The 22,511-nt window shown below is 44.2% G+C and overlaps 1 protein-coding gene across 1 annotated transcript in view; it reads right to left on the reverse strand.

Annotated features, from left to right (window-relative positions):
• Nucleotides 1–22,511, reverse strand: part of LOC126162818 (spermatogenesis-associated protein 20) — a 299,482-nt gene that overhangs the window by 54,621 nt on the left and 222,350 nt on the right. Inside the window, exon 11 of the mRNA XM_049919563.1 lies at nt 14,122–14,321. Within this exon, the coding sequence (XP_049775520.1) occupies nt 14,122–14,321 (200 nt within the window). The remainder of the gene's footprint in view (nt 1–14,121; nt 14,322–22,511) is intronic.

A 22,511-nucleotide genomic window follows, 5' to 3' on the forward strand; every position in this document is an offset into this window, starting at 1 on the left:
TCGCTAATAACAATAACGAGCGTAAAATACCTAAAACTATGCGTTCAACCATACAAAAGTATTTATAAGAAAAACAGATGCCTGAGTGAGATTTATTTAACGAATGTCGCTCAAGAAACCGGTAGCTTCGATTCCTGTGTATTTTTTGTTAGTCTGGGACTCCTACCAAGTAGGCATAACAGAAAAGTAGAGAAGATCCAAAGAAGAGCGGTAAGCGCGCTTCGTCAAGGGTTCGTTTCATAAGCGCGGGAGCGCCATGGAGATGCTCACCAAACTCTACAAGCAGAGACTGCAAGACGGGCGCTTTTCATCTCGTGGAGGACACTGTTGAAGGACACTGTTGAAATTCCAAGAGCACACGTTTCATGAAGTCACGGAAATATTACTTCGTTTCACATACATCTTGCTAAATTTGATGTCATACGGTGGCTTGGTAACACGCGTTCTTCTGCTGCATCAGTTGCGGATGGTACAAGTAAGGAGTAATTATATTTGGTCCAGAAATGCCCTCCGCTGTACTCGCAGGATGCAAATGTTTATGCTGGGGTTACTTGCCCGGAAGGAACTTCTAAATGTGTCTAAACTTTCTTGAGTAGCTCGCAAACCCATGGCTGAGTTTACACTGAGCCACTATACGACGTCAGAGTATTTCTGTACTTGCGTTACATATAATTCTATATTCTCTCAAGTGGTTTCAGTAAACCTACCACGTCGAATGGCGTGTCCGTTCATTTGAAAAGGAATTACTCTCCCAAGTTTGTCCTATCACAGTTTGGCTTGTCATCTCTATAAACATCGTAGTTGATTGAGCGTTAAACCCTAATCTTACTTCAGCGCTTAAGTTCTACAAAAGATAATCACATAGATGTTCAAAGAATTTTAAAGTGCATCACATGTGTCACTAAAAAAGTAAAACAGCCCATCACAATACTACATCTTTCCGGGCGCGTTGAAGAAACAAAATGAAAAAAAAGTACTAGCCGAGTTCAATTCTAAGAACTGAAAATGCGAAAATGTCACTGGAAACAAAGAGAGATTTGTCAGAGAGAAAGACGAACACTGCCCCAGTTTCTGTGTTTGTCGAAGGGCTTAGCTCTCTTGTCCCCTCCTCCTCCTCCTCCTCCTCCTCCTCCTCCTCCTCTCAGATTATTCACGTTGTTGTACCTCCTGAATTCCAATGAATTCTTTATCAGCAGGTCTTTGACGACCTGAATTTCACATACATAAAATGTTTTAAAGGTTCATAAGCTACGCAACATAAAAGAACTAAAAACACACATCTCAATTAAAAATAAAATGTTCCAATGAAAAACAAATGTGTGTGTGTGTATGTGTGTGTGTGTGTGTGTGTGTGAGAGAGAGAGAGAGAGAGAGAGAGAGAGAGAGAGAGAGAGAGACTTGTCTCTCAGTTCCGTTCCCGTTGATAAAAACATCGCCAGCCTTGAAAACAAAACATAGCTGTAGAAGATACAAATCTATAGTAATACATGAGTCACTGATAATCTATTTATTTACAATACTCGTAGGCTCAACGTTGATTACAATTTAAATAACTTATTGTGTATTATACTACAGTAGTTTAATCACTTTCAGTTTCCAAAAAAAAAATTCCAGTACTATGGTCGTAGCAGTTCATACATTTAGCAAGATGACCCAGTACAAACCAATACGTTACATCTACTGAGATGACAAAAGTCAGGGCATAGCAAACTCAAATATACAAATGACGGTAGTATCCCATAACCTTGGTATGAATGGGCAATGCATTGACAGAGCTCTCATTTGTAGCCAGGTAATTCATGTGAAAGGTTTCCGACGTCATTATGGCCGCACGACGGAAACTATTAGACTCTGAACGTGGAATGGTAGTTTAAGCTAGACGCATGTGACATTCCATTTCGGAAATCGTTAGGGGATTGAATATTTCGGGATCCACGGAGTCAAGAGTCCGAGGAAACCAAATTTCCGGCATTACCTCTCACCGCGGACAACGCAGAGGCCGACTGTCTTCACTTAACGACCGACAGCAGTGGCGTTTGTGAAGAGTTGTCAGTGCTAACAGACAAGCAATACTGCCTGAAAAAACCACAGAAATCAATGTGAGACGTAAGACGAACGTATCCGTTAGGACAGTGCGGGGAAATTTGGCGTTATCGAACTGTGGCAGCAGACGACCGAACAGCACGACATGGCGTGCAGCACTTCTCCTTGGCTCGTGACCATATCATTTGGACCCTAGACGACTGCAAAACCGTGTCCTGATCAGATGAGTCCCGATTTCTGTCTGTAAGAGCTGATGGCAGGACTCAAACCCCTCAAAGCAATGCACTCAAGCTGTCAACGTGGCACTATGCAAGCAGTTGGTGCGTACATAATCGTGTGGGCTGTGGTTACACAGAATAGACTGGGACCTCTGATCCAGTTGAACCAATCATTGACTGGAAACGGTCCTGTTCGGCTACTTGGAGACCATTTCCAGCCATTCATAGAGTTCATGTGGCCAAACAATGATGGAATTTTTATGGATGTCAATGCGCGACTGGTTTGAAGAAAACTCTGGACAGTTCGAGCGATTTCTCACCCAGATCGCACAACAGGAATTCCATAGAACTTTTATGGGACATACTCTAGACATCAGTTCGTGCACAAAATCCTGCCACTTGTGAGGTGCGTTCTGTCATTAGGCTTTTGTTGGCAAAAAAACTGCAAACCAATTGAAATTTATCACGAACATTGTGAATAATGAGTGAAAGGCGAGTGAGGTAATGATTCAGTTATGGAGGGCTATAGAGTCAGCAAGGCTCAATATTTACGCAGCGGACTTCCGACGACTTGCTGAGTCCATGCCACATCGAGCTGCTGCACTATGCCGGGCAAAAGGAGGTCCGACACGATATTAGGAGCAATTCCATGACTTTTGTCAGCTCACTGTATAGCCTGTTCGCCAGGCAATACAGAAGCAAACAGCATAGAAATTGGAAATAATATACAGTCAATCTCCAATGCCGTTAAGATCATCCGTTTCCTTCCGACAATAAAATAAGCTACCGAAACGTTCACTGCGAGCTTACTACTTTCTGGAAGACTTCATTGTTCGAAACAGACCCAGAAACAACTACAGCAGATCTACAGTGCAATGACAGGGTCACCGCTGTACGCAGCGTGTTCCATTTATCTTGACTACTTAAAATAATATTTTGTGCAATAGGAAAATTAAAAAAAATTATAAGGAATTTTTTAGCTACCAGGAGGACATTAACTAGCATGACTGCCTTTCTTGTAACTTGGTTACTTACGAAGTTCTGAAAACCACTACGTCATTTTTTAAATAGCACCTCTTTTTTTATCCGGTAATTCACTTTCTCTCCTCAATACCTGTTCTAACACGTTTCACAGCATACCAGTCACATAAACATGACGTCATTAAAAACATAACACAAAGGTGACTTTGACTCTTCTAGATCTGCACACAGTGCAGGTAGCCAGGGTAACTTAACACGTCGTATCGCTGGAGGGTGAGCGTATAAAGCTCTGTCTATGTGCCTCTACTTCCAACAACACTGTGTGAACTGCGATGCTGCACACGAATAGTAGTAAACGGACATACTCCAGCGCAGGCCACCGTTTATTTTGGGGAGTTAATGCGAGTGATTTATTGACAAGTTATCGACAATTCAATTTTTTCCTTCGAGTTCAGTATTAGCGCCCGTGCTCGGTACGCTTCCCATGACCTAATTGCCAAATTCAGCTAATTATAGTTAGGCTTGCTCACAGGCCATATTCTTCAGAGCGTCGTCTGTGGGAAACCAATAGGATGCATGGGAAGAGAATCACGTGCTGTCCACAGAGCCGCGGCCACAGCAGCACGTGGAAGGCTCTTGCCTCTCTGGAACCGACTCTGAGGCTGGTTGGACACGCTTCCCATATCCTACTGCACGTTTTCCACTTTCTGAACTTCGGTCCGCCTCAGTTCAGCTGCGATGGATCCTCCAGGTCGTTGGCAGCATGGGCGCCGTCCCTAGGTTATTATGTCTGTTGAGTATATTGAGTTTTTACCTGTCAAACCTCATTTAAACAACCCACAGACATCCACATCCTGCAGTATCCTAACAACTTCTCATTACTCGCCTCCCCCCGCACCGATACACTGCAGAGATGCTACGAAAAATACAGGATGTATATGACTATAGTCTGGATGTTTCTCGTGTTCCCAGTGAGACCAACTGAGGAGATATTTTATTGAGAAGTAGCGGCTCCGTGCACGAAAACTGACAACGGCTGGGAGGGCCATATGCTGACCACATGCCCTCCGTATCCGCATCCAGTGACGCCATAGGTCTGAGGATGACACGGCGGCCGTCGGAACTGTTGGGTCTTTAAGGCCTGATTGGACCGTATTTTTTTTTCAGTAACAGAATTGCACTTCTTATATAATATTGAGCAAGGGGTGGTAAATAAATCAATTAAAAAGTCGATAAATTGCATCTATTTACCTATACGAGGTGCATTCAAGTTCTAAGGCCTCCGATTTTTTTTCTCCGGACTGGAAAGAGCTAGAAAAATGCGCATTGTCTTAAAATGAGGCCGCGTTCATTGTCCATACGTCCCAGAGATGGCAGCACCGTATGGTAGATGGAATTTTACCGCCAGCGGGGAGAATGAGAACTATTTTAAATACTTAAGATGGCGACGTTTTCCTTACTTGAACAGCGTGCAATCATTCGTTTTCTGAATTTGCGTGGTCTGAAACCAATTGAAATTCATCGACAGTTGAAGGAGACATGTGGTGATGGAGTTATGGATGTGTCGAAAGTGCGTTTGTGGGTGCGACAGTTTAATGAAGGCAGAACATCGTGTGACAACAAACCGAAACAACCTCGGGCTCGCACAAGCCAGTCTGACGACATGATCGACAAAGTGGAGAGAATTGTTTTGGGGGATCGCCGAATGACTGTTGAGCAGATCGCCTCCAGAGTTGGCATTTCTGTGGGTTCTGTGCACACAATCCTGCATGACGACCTGAAAATGCGAAAAGTGTCATCCAGGTGCACGAACGCCGACGGACGACCACATGGCTGCCCGTGTGGCATGTTGCCAAGCAATATTGACGCGCGACGACAGCATGAATGGGACTTTCTTTTCGTCGGTTGTGACAATGGATGAGACGTGGATGCCATTTTTCAATCCAGAAACAAAGCGCCAGTCAGCTCAATGGAAGCACACAGATTCACCGCTACCAAAAAAATTTCGGGTAACCGCCAGTGCTGAAAAAATGATGGTGTCCATGTTCTGGGACAGCGAGGGCGTAATCCTTACGCATTGCGTTCCAAAGGGCACTACGGTAACAGGTGCATCCTACGAAAATGTTTTGAAGAACAAATTCCTTCCTGCACTGCAACAAAAACCTCCGGGAAGGGCCGCGCATGTGCTGTTTCACCAAGACAACGCACCCGCACATCGAGCTAACGTTACGCAACAGTTTCTTCGTGATAACAACTTTGAAGTGATTCCTCATGCACCCTACTCACCTGACCTGGCTCCTAGTGACTTTTGGCTTTTTCCAACAATGAAAGACACTCTCCGTGGCCGCACAATCACCAGCCGTGCTGCTATTGCCTCAGCGATTTTCCAGTGGTCAAAACAGACTCCTAAAGAAGCCTTCGCCGCTGCCATGGAATCATGGCGTCAGCGTTGTGAAAAATGTGTACGTCTGCAGGGCAATTACGTCGAGAAGTAACACCAGTTTCATCGATTTCGGGTGAGTAGTTAATTAGAAAAAAAATCGGAGGCCTTAGAACTTGAATGCACCTCGTATATTTATAGTGTTTTTCCCCAGACAGTCGAAACCACCGATAGCATGTTTAATTAAAGGACTATCGTATGCTAGGGGGTGGGGAGGAGCAATTTTCACAATCATCAGTCATTAATTCATAAAATGCAAAAGATGGCGTAAATCTGCAGAAGTTCCAGTGACCATCAATATTCAACCCAAGTCATCGGCGGCACGTTGGGATACCTACCCTTCCCATGCACAGATAACTGGTGCCTGCAGTTTGGGTCGGCCGATCTGCCCTCCGCAGAAAGCCGTAGCAACATCTGCGTTGCCACCCAGTAAGGTTGGCTACAGGTATCATTCTCTGTCGGATGAACCATACTATTATGCGGCGTCCGAGGAAACGACACTACGGAGGGATGCTCTCTCAGTCTCAGTTCATAGTCGTTCTTGGTAAGCACCACTTCATGACTAGCGGTAGTTGCCATCTTTTTCGCTATGCATGTGTAGGTTTCCACCACGTTGGAAGCAACCATGCTTTTGCCTGAACACTCGCGCTAGAACGCTCGTAGCAAATCCGTCCGTGATTAAGATGCAAATACGCGATCTGCACCGCGAGAAATCAGCATTACGGTTTCATCAATATTAGAGCGGTAAACTTTGTCGCACTGCCAAGTCTGCGCGCACGCATTGCCTGATTACTCATGGCTCATTACTTTCGTTCGTGATTCTAATTCCTGGAGACTCATTTCTGGTTTCGTGATAAATACTCTCTCTAGGGACTGGTTAAGTTGTCATTAATTCTTATGTTTTTATATTTCTCTTCATGTAAATTTGGCTTGACCCACAGCAAGCTTGCGAATTACCGTACAGGCCAGATTTGTGGGCTAGCAGATTGCTCCTTTTTTGCAACAGAACTGTTTAGCATTTCTGTTGTCTATCAAGAATATAACTGACTTAATTACAATTGTTTATTACTAGTCTGTAGTCTCCCCTGTTCCCTTCATTAAATCAAGTTATTTATTTCGGCTGTCAAATTCCCTGATGTAAGAGAAGTTATCCTATAGCTCCACAGTCCAGCAAGCAGAAGATTCTCAGGCAAAATCATTTCAATCTGGTGGTACGGGAAACGGTGACATATAGAACTCCTCGCTTATATCAATCTGCCAACACACTATCTGCATCTAGAATATGTAAGTGTAAACTCTGATCCTCGACTAAATTGTAAAAAAAAAGTCCAAGGTTATGTACATACATAAATCCTTGTAAAACTGAATGGTTCGTTTGAAAATAAAAGTTTTGCAGTCGCATGTGCAACTTATAGTTTCTATTTTCATTACTGTAGTAGATCCAGTCTTGTGAATTCGGATGAATCTTTTTGAACCATTCTAAATATTTCAGGACAAATGTTCTGTATCCAGTACACAGGGAAAGGCCTACAGTTGTTTGTTTGTTTCCTCTCTCTCTCAACAAAATAGACTTATAATTACAGCGTGCCATAATTTATCTGTAAGCAGAGTGTTCAAAAATTCAAAGCCCAAGTTGATTTACATGATGTTAGACAACTAGGTGTCAGAAGTGCATACTCAGTGAGTATGGGGCATCTACGTCACTGAGCACGATTGTGACTAAAGCAATGTTACGTATGTTTCATTCTTTTATCGCCCTGTCCAATGTTACAATGAAAGTTCAAACTGAACACTAATAATCTCAGCGCAGAACCAGTAATGATGCAGCAGAGCAACCTGTGTTCAATGGAAAATGTGTGGCGTGTTCTGTATGTTATTAACCGCTGCAAGAATTATTTTCATTAATTCCTCTCTTGAGTACAGGGATTATATAGACTTCGTTTTTCATGCAACCCCAGAGACGGAAGTCTGATGGGGTGAGGTCTGGGGATCTGGCAAGACAATGTACAGGACTTCCCTGATCGATCCATCAATCGCCCAAAGTGTTGGTTAATGCTGTATGTACTGGCTCTTCTAAGTGCGTAAGCTTCCTCCCCCCCCCCCCCCCGGCCCCTATCCACTGTCTGACACATGTGTTCCACTTTTCTCATTCTGCCCAAAACGGGCCAATCGGGGCCGATCCACTGTCCTGTCATCCGCCGTCAATGGCGTCTTGGACGCAGTATGGAGAGGTATATGGTAATAAAATCGCTCTCCCGGTCATTATCGGGTTTCTTGAAGTTGGAAACGGTACTAAAATCGATCCAGTAGCTCCTCAGTTGGCCTCACAAGACTGAGTACAACCCACACCAGTCCCACAAAGGGAAAATCCCTTGCAGTACCAGAAACCGAACCCAGGTCCTCCAAATTGCAGTCACCCACGCTGACCACTGGCTACGGAGATGGACGATACGGTGGGCACTTCCTCCAGCAATGTTGCTGGAGCTGTTGCCAGAACAGGCTATATATTGCGCATCGAGTTACGGAGGCAACATGTACGGCCCAAAAAGTAGTCACCCACAATAATGTCCTAGTTGTTTACTGTCTACATCTACATCTACATGATTACTCTGCAATTCACATTTAAGTGCTTGGCAGAGGGTTCATCGAATCACAATCATACTATCTCCCTACCATTCCACTCCCGAACAGCGCGCGGGAAAAACGAACACCTAAACCTTTCTGTTCGAGCTCTGATTTCACTTATTTTATTTTGATGATCATTCCTACCTATGTAGGTTGGGCTTAACAAAATATTTTCTCATTCGGAAGAGAAAGTTGGTGACTGAAACTTCGTAAAGACATCTCGCCACGACGAAAAACGTCTTTGCTTTAATGACTTCCAACCCAACTCGCGTGTCATATCTGCCACACTCTCTCCCCTATTACGTGATAATACAAAACGAGCTGCCCTTTTTTGCACCCTTTTGATGTCCTCCGTCAATCCCACCTGGTAAGGATCCCACACCGCGCAGCAATATTCTAACAGAGGACGAACGAGTGTAGTGTAAGCTGTCTCTTTAGTGGACTTGTTGCATCTTCTAAGTGTCCTGCCAATGAAACGCAACCTTTGGCTCGCCTTCCCCACAATATTATCTATGTGGTCTTTCCAACTGAAGTTGTACGTAATTTTAACACCCAGGTACTTAGTTGAATTGACAGCCTTGAGAATTGTACTATTTATCGAGTAATCGAATTCCAACGGATTTATTTTGGAACTCGTGAGGATCACCTCACACTTTTCGTTTTTTAGCATCACCTGCCACCTGCCACACCATACAGCAATCTTTTCTAAATCGCTTTGCAACTGATACTGGTCTTCGGATGACCTTACTAGACGGTAAATTACAGCATCATCTGCGAACAACCTAAGAGAACTGCTCAGATTGTCACCCAGGTCATTTATATAGATCAAGAACAGCAGAGGTCCCAGGACGCTTCCCTAGGGAACACCTGATACCACTTCAGTTTTACTCGATGATTTGCCGTCTATTACTACGAACTGCGACCTTCCTGACAGGAAATCACGAATCCAGTCGCACAACTGAGACGATACCCCATAGGCCCGCAGCTTGATTAGAAGTCGCTTGTGACGAACGGCGTCAAAAGCTTTCCGGAAATCTAGAAATACGGAATCAACTTGAGATCCCCTGTCGATAGCGGCCATTACTTCGTGCGAATAAAGAGCTAGCTGCGTTGCACAAGAACGATGTTTTCTGAAACCATGCTGATTACGTATCAATAGATCGTTCCCTTCGAGGTGATTCATAACGTTTGAATACAGTATATGCTCCAAAACCCTATTGCAAACCGACGTCAATGATATAGGTCTGTAGTTCGATGGATTACTCCGAATACCCTTCTTAATTATATCTGGGCTTTCATCTGCCCATACATGCCAGTTATGATAAATGTAAATGCCTTCCACATTACAGCCTCATCCACCAACGTAGCAACTTGAAGACAATGCGGGTCCTGGTTAGCTTGCTGCAGAAACCAGTACACAAAATTGTGGTGAATGATTACTTGGTCCCAGGACCTGTACTCTGGTAGGAGGAAAAGGAGGAACCACCTGTTCACGCAAAACATTTCACACCAAAGTATGATGAACACCGAACACGGTAGCAATTGCTCGTGCACTTGCTTCGGTCATGTTTTAAATGCATAATAACATCTCTTCCTCGAATGTAGGTATATTCAAGGTACGATGTCTGCTAGCACTGGGCCTGCACACCATCAAACTGCTGGTACTGTCCAATCGAACGCAGATTGGAGGAAACGCGTGACAATGCCCATATAATCGTGGAGAGAAACGTCAACGGTACATTCGCTGAGCCCTTTGATCATTGCCTTCAGCTACACCAGCAGCAAAGTGCATGTTTCAGAGTTCTCCCATGTGTAGCGCTCAGAGTTATGTACTGCGACAATCAAGCCGGCACTACAGCAGTACATGTTTTTTAATGGCTCAGCACGAAGTACAGGACATCCCAACACTTTGGCGTAACGATGCTCGATGATTATACTTTTTGTTTATCTCCTTCGCCAAAAGCGTATTAATGCGTTCTTAGTGCTGGCTTGATATGAGTTTACGACATAAGGATATATAATGGGGTGACAAAATTATTTCATACATTTCAGTAGGAGAACACCGCATCTGTTTTCGTAAATTATGCTGTAGGAAATACTGCAACCAGCCACAAGTTTTCGTCAAATGATTTTATTATACTATTACTAGTTTTTGACCTAAGATTTCTTGCAAGTTTCACATTTGTATCCTAAAACATATCAGCTTTCTGTAATGAATTGATTACAAAAAAAATGCATTTGCGTCCTAAAATTTAACAAAATATTTGTGATCCTGCACTAAAAAAATTCTGTTATATTTTAGAAAACAAATGTAAAATTTGCAAGAAGTCAACGCTACCACCTGTCGATGGGCTCAAGCCCGAAACTAGTAAAGGTATTACATAATCATTTCAAGGAAACTTGGGGCTAGCTGCAGTATTTCCAACAGGATATGAGGTGACAAAAGTAACAGCATAGCGATATGCATATGTATAAAAGGGTAGTGCGTTGACGGAGCTGTCATCTGCGCTCCGGTGATTCATGTGAAAAGGTTTCCCACGTGAGTATGGCTGCTTTACGGGAATTAACAGGCTTTTAACAGGGGTCGTTGGAGCTAGACCCATGGGACATTCCATTACGGAAATCGTTGTTGTTGTTGTGGTCTTCAGCCCTGAGACTGGTTTGATGCAGCTCTCCATGCTACTCTATCCTGTGCAAGCTTCTTCATCTCCCAGTACCTACTGCAAACTACATCCTTCTGAATCTGCTTGGTGTATTCATCTCTTGGTCTCCCTCTATGATTTTTACCCTCCACGCTGTCCTCCAATGCTAAATTGGTGATCCCTTGATGCCTCAAAACATGTCCTACCAATCGATCCCTTCTTCTAGTCAAGTTGTGCCACAAACTTCTCTTCTCCCCAATCCTATTCAATACCTCCTCATTAGTTATGTGATCTACCCATCTAATCTTCAGCATTCTTCTGTAGCACCACATTTCGAAAGCTTCTATTCTCTTCTTGTCCAAACTATTTATTGTCCATGTTTCACTTCCATAAATGGCTACACTCCATACAAATACTTTCAGAAATGACTTCCTGAGACTTTAATCTATACTCGATGTTAACAAATTTCTCTTCTTCAGAAACGCTTTTCTTGCCATTGCCAGTCTACATTTTATATCCTCTCTACTTCGACCATCATCAGTTATTTTGCTCCCCAAATAGCAAAACTCCTTTACTACTTTAAGTGTCTCATTTCCTAATCTAATACCCTCAGCATCTCCCGACTTAATTCGACTACATTCCATTATCCTCGTTTTGCTTTTGTTGATGTTCATCTTATATCCTCCTTTCAAGACGCTATCCATTCCGTTCAACTGCTCTTCCAAGTCCTTTGCTGTCTCTGACAGAATTACAATGTCATCGGCGAACCTCACGGTTTTTATTTCTTCTCCATGGATTTTGATACCTACTCCGAATTTTTCTTTTGTTTCCTTCACTTCTTGCTCAATATACAGATTGAATAACATCGGGGAGAGGCTACAACCCTGTCTCACTCCCTTCCCAACCACTGCTTCCCTTTCATGCCCCTCAACTCTTATAACTGCCATCGGAAATCGTTAGGGAATTGAATATTCCGAGATCCACAGTGTCGAGAGTGTGCCGAGAATTCCGAATTTCAGGCATTACCTCCCATAACGAACAACCACCACCGAGACCAGCAGCGTTTGGGTAGTAAAATTGACAGTGATAACAGACAAGCAACACTGTGTGAAATAACTGCAGAAATCAATGTGGGACGTACGGCGAACGTATCCGTTATGGCAGTTCGCGAAATTTGGCGTTAATGGGGTCTGGCAACAGACGACCGACGCGAGTGCCTTTGCTAACAGCACGACATCGCCAGCAGCACCTCTCCAGACCTCGTGACCATACCGGTTGGACCCCAGACTGGACTGGAAAACCGCGTCCTGGTCAGGTGAGTCCCGATTTTAGTTAGTACGAGTTGATGTTAGGGTTCCTTCGAGTTTTGCTCAGACCCTAAAGATGCCATGACCCCACGTTGGTAACAAGGCACCGTGCAAGCTGGTGGTGGCTCCATAATGGTGTAGTCCGTATTTATATGGAATGGACTGGGTCCTCTGGTCCAACCAGACCGATCACTGACTGGAAAAGCTTGCGGTTTTTTTATTAAATCCTTTATATCCAATCATAATAATTATACAAGAATAACCCACCACCTTACTGATTAGTGGGTCTTAATATTCTACAATGTTATTTATAATTGCAGCTACTACATATTAATTTGCAAGACTACAGACAGTATTACTTGGGTTAATGGGAAGACTATTTCTAATTTTAACATTAATTTCTAATAACTACTGGTGATTTTTGTTAACTGCCTGCAGCGTTACATGTGTACCAGTGTTAGTATAAACCTACTTGAGTGCCTGGCTCATCGAGCTAAACCCGATGAGCGTGCCCCTGACACAAGGCAGGCAAGGAGTTTATTGTCGCTGCAAGTTCCTAGTCTACTGTCCTATTCTATTCTAATAAACAACTAACTAATCTACGTCTTATCCGGTGCATGTGTCAAATCCGTGAAATAGATCACCCCAGGATTCCAACTGTTTAGTTGACCTATCCACGAACAGGCGGTACGGGATCGGAGTGCTGGACGCGATTGGTGATTAGCAACTAGTCACGAAAATCTCTCAAGAATATTGTCAATACTTTTCGTGATACCTCGTTGGCTAATGTATTCAGTGTTTAAAAAGTCTCTTCTTGCCTCAGCAGGTCGTAAGTATTGTTACTCGGCAGTTGTTGTCGTAGTGCGGCTGCTACATCATCGAAAAGGGGGCACTCGTAAACCACATGGTCAGGAGTACCCTCTGATGCGCCACAGTCACACGCGGGCGACGCCCTCTTCCCAAACCGACATAGATATGTCGGATAGGGGCCATGATCAGTGAGGAAGTGGAACAATCCCCGAGTCGGCTCAAAATATTTCATTCCCATTCTCTCCCTTATATTTGGTAAGAACTGAAAAGCCCTTCTGCCAGTTTCGTCCATCTCCCATAACTCCTGTCATAAATCTTCACCCCTCCTCCTTATCTCACTCTTATCCCTAACAGGTGCTCCCATAATTTCTTCTATTTTTGTGATGTTGTCTTTCTTAGGCCACTACCATGCTGCCTGCTCTCTTATTTTGATGTCCAGAGAACAGAGCCCCATTATGACTAACAGGGCTCCCCCTGGGGATGTTCTATAAGCCCCCACAGATCTTAGTAACACGTTCCTTTGTACCCTTCTCACTGTCATGGCGGGCACCACCCTCGTGTGCCTGTGTGCCCAGACTCCCGAGCCGTAACCCACTACTGACGTTAATATGCTGTTATGATACAATAAATATAAAAATATAAGGTTATGTTTCGCTACTTGGGAGTCCATCTGCAGCCATTCATGGAATTCATGTTCTAAAACGATGGAATTTTTAGTGACGATAATGCGCCATGTTCGCGGTTGGTTTGAAGAATATACTAGGTAATTCGAGCGAATGATTTCGTCAAGAGAGCCGGACGTGAATGGCTCAATATTTCAGCAGAGGACTTCCAACCGCTTGTTGAGTCCATGCCACGTCCAGCTGCTGCACTAAGACGGACAAAAGGATGTCCGAGACTATATTAGGAGGTATTCCACGACTTTTGTCACCTCAGTCTATATTCGATGTTGGCTCAGTCGTAATGCGTCGAAGTGTGGGCACGGACTTTTTGAATACTCTGCGTATTAGCTCCAGAGAGGTGAGTAGATGCTGGGACTGGACAGCGTGACTCACCTGCGTGGGCGAGTCGTGGTAGACGGAGAGCGCGACGGCGAGCTGCGGCACGGCGGCGGGCAGCCGCGCCAGCCTGGTGGAGAACGTGGCCAGCAGGCGGCCGGCGCGCTCGCGCAGCTCCGCACGCTCCAGCAGCGACGACAGCCGCAGCAGGTTCAGGCACGACACCGAGTTGCCCGACGGCTCCGCGCCGTCCTGGTCTGCAACACGCGCAGCACACGCCGCTCGCTCTATTACTGCGCCTACTGCACTCTCTCTCTCTCTCTTACTTCACTGGTTCCACCAAATTAAAAACGCTGAAGCTAACACCGTGTGACATCGCCTCTTCATCTACACCATAACTCAACAATTTACACTTAAGTGCCTGAGGGTTCTTCGAAACACCTTCAGACTATTTCTCTGCCGTTCCTCTCTCTAACATCGTGTGGGGAAAACGAACACTCAAATCTTTCTGTACGAGCTGTCTCCCAATCCAACGCATAAGTTTGAAATTTGTCTCAAAGATGCCAAGAACCTTCCTCTCTAATGGTGGAAAAGCGTGACGCCCTGTGACGTCACTCTCGGATCGGCGACGCTTCAAACAGCAAGGTGTCGTCACATATGAAATAAAGGGCACAGCTCAAGACTTCTTGTGATGTGTAAGGTGGGTTCATGATGTCACATTGGCACCAAATTTCGCCACAGTTCAACCCAACAACACCGTGGACGTGCCACACGATGGGGAACTTTTCGCAGCCTCCCGGACCCACATTTCTACATCTACATCTACATCCATACTCCGCAAGCCACCTGGCGGTGTGTGGCGGAGGGTACCTTGAGTACCTCTATCGGTTCTCCCTTCTATTCCAGTCTCGTATTGTTCGTGGAAAGAAGGATTGTCGGTATGCCTCTGTGTGGGCTCTAATCTCTCTGATTTTATCCTCATGGTCTCTTCGGGAGATATACGTAGGAGGGAGCAATATACTGCTTGACTCCTCGGTGAAGGTATGTTCTCGAAACTTCAACAAAAGCCCGTACCGAGCTACTGAGCGTCTCTCCTGCAGTCTTCCACTGGAGTTTATCCATCATCTCCGTAACGCTTTCGCGATTACTAAATGATCCTGTAACGAAGCGCGCTGCTCTCCGTTGGATCTTCTCTCTCTCTTCTATCAACCCTATCTAGTACGGATTCCACACTGGTGAGCAATATTCAAGCAGTGGGAGAACAAGTGTACTGTAACCTACTTCCTTTGTTTTCAGATTGCATTTACTTAGGATTCTTCCAATGAATCTCAATCTGGCATCTGCTTTGCCGACGATCAACTTTATATGATCATTCCATTTTAAATCACTCCTAATGCGTACTCCCAGATAATTTATGGAATTAACTGCTTCCAGTTGCTGACCTGCTATATTGTAGCTAAATGATATGGGATCTTTCTTTCTATGTATTCGCAGCACATTATACTTGTCTACATTGAGATTCAACTGCCATTCCCTGCACCATGCGTCAATTCGTTGCAGGTCCTCATGCATTTCAGTACAATTTTCCATTGTTACAACCTCTCGATATACCACAGCATCATCCGCAAAAAGCCTCAGTGAACTTCCGATGTCATCCACAAGGTCATTTATGTATATTGTGAATAGCAACGGTCCTGCGACACTCCCCTGCGGCACACCTGAAATCACTCTTACTTCGGAAGACTTCTCCTCATTGAGAATGACATGCTGCGTTCTGTTATCTACGAACTCTTCAATCCAATCACACAATTGGTCTGATAGTCCATATGCTCCTACTCTGTTCATTAAACGACTGTGGGGAGCTGTATCGAACGCCTTGCGGAAGTCAAGAAACACGGCATCTACCTGGGAACACGTGTCTATGGCCCTCTGAGTCTCGTGGACGAATAGCGTGAGCAGGGTTTCACACGATCGTCTGTTTCGAAACCCATGCTGATTCCTACACAGAAGATTTCTAGTCTCCAGAAAAGTCATTATACTCGAACATAATACGTGTTCCAAAATTCTACAACTGATAGACGTTAGAGATATAGGTCTATAGTTCTGCACATCTGTTCGACGTCCCTTCTTGAAAACGGGGATGACCTGTGCCCTTTTCCAATCCTTTGGAACGCTACGCTCTTCTAGAGACCTACGGTACACCGCTGCAAGAACGGGGGCAAGTTCCTTCGCGTACTCTGTGTAAAGTCGAACTGGTATCCCATCAGGCCCAGCGGCCTTTCCTCTTTTGAGCGATTTTAATTGTTTCTCTATCCTTCTGTCGTCTATTTCGATATCCACCATTTTGTCATCTGTGTGACAATCTAGAGAAGGAACTACAGTGCAATCTTCCTCTGTGAAACAACTTTGGAAAAAGACATTTAGTATTTCGGCCTTTAGTCCGTCATCCTCTGTTTCAGTACCATTTTGGTCACAGAGTGTCTGGACATTTTGTTTTGATTCACCTACTGCTCTGACATAAGACCAAAATTTCTTAAGATTTTCTGCCAAGTCATTACATAGAACTTTACTTTCGAATTCATTGAACGCCTCTCGCATAGCCCTCCTCACACTACATTTCGCATCGCGTAATTTTTGTTTGTCTGCAAGGCTTTGGCTATGTTTATGTTTGCTGTGAAGTTCCCTTTGCTTCCGCAGCAGTTTTCTAACTTTGTTGTTGTACCACGGTGGCTCTTTTTGATCTCTTATGATCTTGCTTGGCACATACTCATCTAACACATATTGTACGATGGTTTTGAACTTTGTCCACTGATCCTCAACACTATCTGTACTTGAGACAAAACTTTTGTGTTGAGCCATTAGGTACTATGAAATCTGCTTTTTGTCACTTTTGCTAAACAGAAAAATCTTCCTACTTTTTTAATATTTCTATTTACGGCTGAAATCATCGATCCAGTAACCGCTTTATGATCGCTTCATTTCACCCCTTCTTTTGACGCCTCTGCTACAGAGGTCAAAACCGCGGCACCAAGTATTGAAATCAAGCGGATTTTTATGAGTGGCTGAGGAAAATATTTCAGACACACCAGGACCTAGGATCAACACGAAATGGCCTCAGGGAGTAGCATAAAGGACCTCAACGAAACCAACCATTTCCCTGAGGCGTTGATGCCCATAAATTTTGCGGTCGGAAACGGCAGTTCGTAGTGTGATGAGCAACTGGAACACGTTCTTAACAACCTTCGACACTACTGACTTCGTCGGACGTCCCAAACATTCTCTAAGGACATTGTGGAAAAGCATCCAAACTGAACGTGATCGCAACCCTTTGGAGTGACAGCAACCACAATTTTTGCTTTCGTGTAACTGCTGGAGCCAGTAGGGACCGTTCAAAACCATCTGACGAAATTTTAAAGCTATTCGAAGCAGCAAAAGGTACTTTTGCTTTTTCAGCACTCCCGTTTTGCGCCCTCCTCTGACATCATCCTGGGAGGAGTGCAACGTTAACATGTGCAACGGGTCCCTCTATGACCACCCCACCCCCTTTCGGCAACACCCTCGGTGTCGCTCATGCACCTTCATAGAGCACGTTACAAATGTACCTGTCAGAAATTTCTACAGCAATTCAACATCACGGCTCCTCTAGCGCCTGCGGTTTAGGCAACCATTTCGACTGACATGAAGTGCAGTTTGTTTACCTCGACTGTGACGAGTTTCCCCATCGTGTGATATGTCCACAGTGGCGATGGGCAGAATTGTGGTGAAGTTTTGACACCAATATGACTGCATCGACCCACCTCACACCTCACATAAACTTCTGAGTGGTGCCCTTTTCTCCGCGCGTGTCAAACACCTTGTTGTTTGAAGCGTCGTCGAGCCCATGGGTGACGTCGTTTTTATATTATTATAGAGGAAGGTTGTACGCATTTTCATGCCACATTTCACACTTATGCTTCGCAATACGAGGCAGTTATGGAGTTTCGAAACAGTGATACTTTAATCTTGTTGTGGAGTCTATTTTCGCAAACAGAGGAGAAAGTTGGTGATCGAAATTTCGTGTTAACAGTCTCAGCTCAGCGAGGAAGAAAGTCCACAACTTTTGAGCTAAAGGCACCTTTCGACAATTGCTCCCATAGAGCTACCAAATAACAGGGTCACTGATTGGTACGTTTCACCTGCTTCTCAAATTAGTTCCGGGTATTTCCTCTGCTTTCCACAACATACATATCATGAAGACTTGCGATTCTTTACAGAAGCTCACAATTTAACATGGACTTCAATTTTCCACAAAGAAACTCTGTCTCGAAATATGGCAAAAGACCCTAAGAGATTCTGGTCGTATGTAAAGCACACCAGCAGCATCACACAATTAATACAACGCGATAGCAGTGTTAACTTTACCGACGACAGCGCTACTAAACCAGAATTACTAAACACGATTTTCGGAAATTCCTTCAGCAAATAGATGCATTAAATAGTCTGGAATCCGAATGAAGTACTGCTGCCTACATGAGTAATTTAGAAGTAGATAACCTCGATGTAGCGAAGCAACGTTAGTGACTCAGTAAAGGCAAGTTTTCCTGTCCAGGCTGTACATCAATTAGGTTTCTTTCGGAGCATGCTGATGAAATACCTCAATTTTTAACACTCATATACAACAGCACGCTCCACGGAAGATCTATACCTGAAGACTGGAAAGTTGCACAGTTCACAGGAACACACATGAAAGGAAACACAAGTAATCCGCAGAATTACAGACACATATCTCTGACATCAATTTGCAGCAGGATTTTGCAATATATAGTGTGCACAAACAATATGAAAAATCTCGAAGGAAAAGCTCTATTGACACACAATGAGCACCGATTCAGAAAAAGTATCTGACATTGTTTCTCACTAGAGTGTTTCTAATCAAACTAATTGGTCATGGAGCATCGTCTCAGTTATGCAACTTGGTTCGTGATTTCCTATCAGAAAAGTTCCGAGGTCGAGTCTCGGTCCTTCAGATAGACGGAGATGGGATTTTTTTTAGTTTGTTCGCTTTTCGGACAGTACAAATTTTGACATAAGATCAAATTTGATTTCGAGTTGAGGATTAGCCAAGGAGGGAAACTACCACGCTGTTCGAAGAAAGCTATGAAGTTGACTGCCTACAGTATGTTTCAGCCAAACAGAAAGGAGAAACGACTGCGGGTTCTGGAAGCGGGAGGGATTCGCGCGCGTTTGTCACTACAAGTCCCGATTCAGTTTATTAACGTGAGGACGTGTTGCCCGGGTCTCTATTAGTTTTTTAAAAAACCTTCTGATTTACTTTTGCTGAGAATCTTATGCGAACCGTTGTAAATGAACTTTCAGCAAGTTTGGGATTTTTAGTGAAAGTTGTTACTTTCTTTCAGTGGGCGAAAACTCAACGTGGCACACTACACGTACTTCAAAAACTTTAGATTAGTGGATAGTGGTGAACTGCATAACACTGGGCGACTACTCTAAACTGATAAACATCCTCTGGTCTTTCAAATTTGATTACTGTCTGGTTAAAGCTGCAGTTCTTTGGAGAGTTATGCTTACCATGGCTACTTGTGAGAGAATGTGGTGTGTGAATGAATAGAATAGTACAAAGTCTGATAAAGTTTTATTTTACTCTCTCGTTCGGAACTGTGTTTGATGGTGGACAACATAGTAGCACATGTATTGCTGAAGTAATAATGCAGCACAGACGCTTCAGACAAGAACTTTTTTAGTTTAGTTTACTTTTTAGCAGCTGCAGTCGGACTTGACGGAACGATACATCTTTTCAGTAATTAGACAGTAATCACTAACTGAATTTTCCGTCGGTGCTTGTCAGAATGTGGTAATATAAAAAAGGAAAACACTTCCTAATATTATCCAAAATTATACTTATCTGGTCACGAATCAGCTATCGGCTTCTAATGTCGCGCAGAGAGATAAAAACGATGTGTGATTTACGCACATATTATTTAAACTTTTACGCACCTTGCTGACACATTTCGTGCAGCCTGCTTTATAAACAGTTTTTTCCAGGTAATTACACATTACATGTTGCTTCAGAGTAGACAGTTGTTCTCAGGAGTTCGTTGAAGTAAGAGAGTAGTTCAAGAAAATGAACGAGACCGTGTCGCCGCAAAATGTCAATTGCGTGCAGCGCCCTTCGTGATGTTCTCTTGGACAGTGGATGAGGTCGACTTGCATTCACTGACAGTAGCAATTACTGTCGGGTATGTTACTGAATGTCATTCACATGACACTCGTCTTCAGTCCCTGATAGTTAGGTTCTTTTTACAATCAGTGTTTTTACGATGTCTTATATGGATATGAGTGTACACCATTCCTTGTAGACACGTCGGACGATCTCTCCTGGGAACTCACGGACTTCGAACGTGGTCAGGTGATTGGGTGTCACTTGTGTCATACGTCTTTACGAGAGATTTCCACACTCCTAAACATCCCTGGGTCCACTGTTTCCGATGTGATAGTGAAGTGGAAAAGTGAAGGGACACGTACAGCACAAAAACGTACAGGCCAACCTCGTCTGTTGACTGACAGAGGCCGCCGACAGTTGAAGAGGGTCGTAATGTGTAATAGACATCTATCCAAAACATCACACAGGAATTCCATACTGCATCAGGATCCACTGCAAGTATCATGACAGTTAGGTGGGAGGTGAGAAAACTTGGATTTCATGGTCGAGCGGCTGCTCATAAGCCACACATCAAATGGTTCAATGGTTCAAATGGTTCTGAGCACTATGCGACTTAACTTCTGAGGTCATCAGTCGCCTAGAACTTAGAACTAATTAAACCTAACTAACCTAAGGACATCACACACATCCATGCCCGAGGCAGGATTCGAACCTGCGACCGTAGCGGTCGCTCGGCTCCAGACTGCAGCGCCCAGAACCGCACGGCCACTCCGGCCGGCAAGCCACACATCACGCCTCGCTTGGTGTAAGGAGCGCAAACATTGGACGACTGAACAGGTGAAAAGCGTTGTGTGGAGTGACGAATCACGGTACACAATGTGACGATCCGATGGCAGGGTGTGGGTATGGCGAATGCCCGGTGAACGTCATCTGCCACCGTGTGTAGTGCCAACAGTAAAATTCGAAGGCGGTGGTGTTATGGTGTGGTCGTGTTTTTCATGGTGGGGGCTTGCACCCCTTGTTGTTTCGCGTGGCACCATCACAGCACAGGCCTACATTGATGTTTTAAGCACCTTCTTACTTCCCACTGTTGAAGAGCAACTCGGGCATGGCGATTGCATCTTCCAACATGATCGAGCACCTGTTCATAATGCACGGCCTCTGGCGGAGTGGTTACACGACGATAACATCCTTGTAATGGACTGGCCTGCACAGAGTCCTGACCTGAATCCTACAGAACATCTTTCTGATGTTTTGAAACGCCGACTTCGTGCCAGGCCTCACCGACCGACATCGATACCTCTCCTCAGTGCAGCACTCCGTGATGAATGGACTGCCATTCCCCAAGAAACCTTCCAGCACCTGATTGAACGTATGCCTGCGAGAGTGGACGCTGTCATCAAGGCTAAGGGTGGGCCAACGCCTTATTGAATTCCAGCATTACCGATGGAGGGCGCTTTAAGTCATTTTCAGCCAGGTGTCCGAATTCTTTTGATCACATAGTGTATATAATCGACATGCCACTACCATGCGATGACTCACGTCAGAAACGGATGGTCACATGACCGGCTGGTACCAATTCTACACCATATAAGGAGTTCAAAAGCGACCAGTGCGCTCTGTTAAGGGGTGAGGTTATATTCAATACACCAGCAGATCGAACAGTCCATTCGTTTGACCTAAACATGTACGACGATTGTTTCGCGTGTCTCCATTTCTTCATTTCTTCGATACATGTCACTTCGCACGACTTCGTCTGTACATTTGTAAAACATGTTAAAAAGATCTATGCAGAACTGTGTGTCTCGTTTCTTGTGGCTTTTGTTCATCCCTACTTGAATACATGCGAAGAAAGCATGGCTAAGCATGAATGCCTTCAGGACTAATTCAAGGCTGCAGAAGCATGCATTACTAGCTCGCTACATTTTGGTGTTTACAATTGACTCACTCGACCGCCATTTCCCTCCAAAGTCAGTATACCGCTTATTTACTTATTTATGACCAGGTGAGTCAACACTAAGAGACAATTTGCAACAACGTCCAACATTTTCTTAAGAGAACCGTTGTAAGAAGTATTCGTTTTCTTTGTATCTCTGTTTCAGATTGGTAACACTTGTTTTAAGAATCACAGGAGAAGGCTGTACAGGTGAAAAGACCTGGAGATAATGCAAGATTTCAGATAGGTTACATAATGGTAAGACAGAAACTTCGAAACCAGATTTTAAACTGCAAAACATTTCCAGGCGCAGATGTGGTCTCTGACCACATATTTTGTTGCTCATGAAGT

This window comes from Schistocerca cancellata, chromosome 2 (assembly GCF_023864275.1).
Source record: "Schistocerca cancellata isolate TAMUIC-IGC-003103 chromosome 2, iqSchCanc2.1, whole genome shotgun sequence".
Taxonomy (NCBI): Eukaryota; Metazoa; Arthropoda; class Insecta; order Orthoptera; family Acrididae; genus Schistocerca; species Schistocerca cancellata.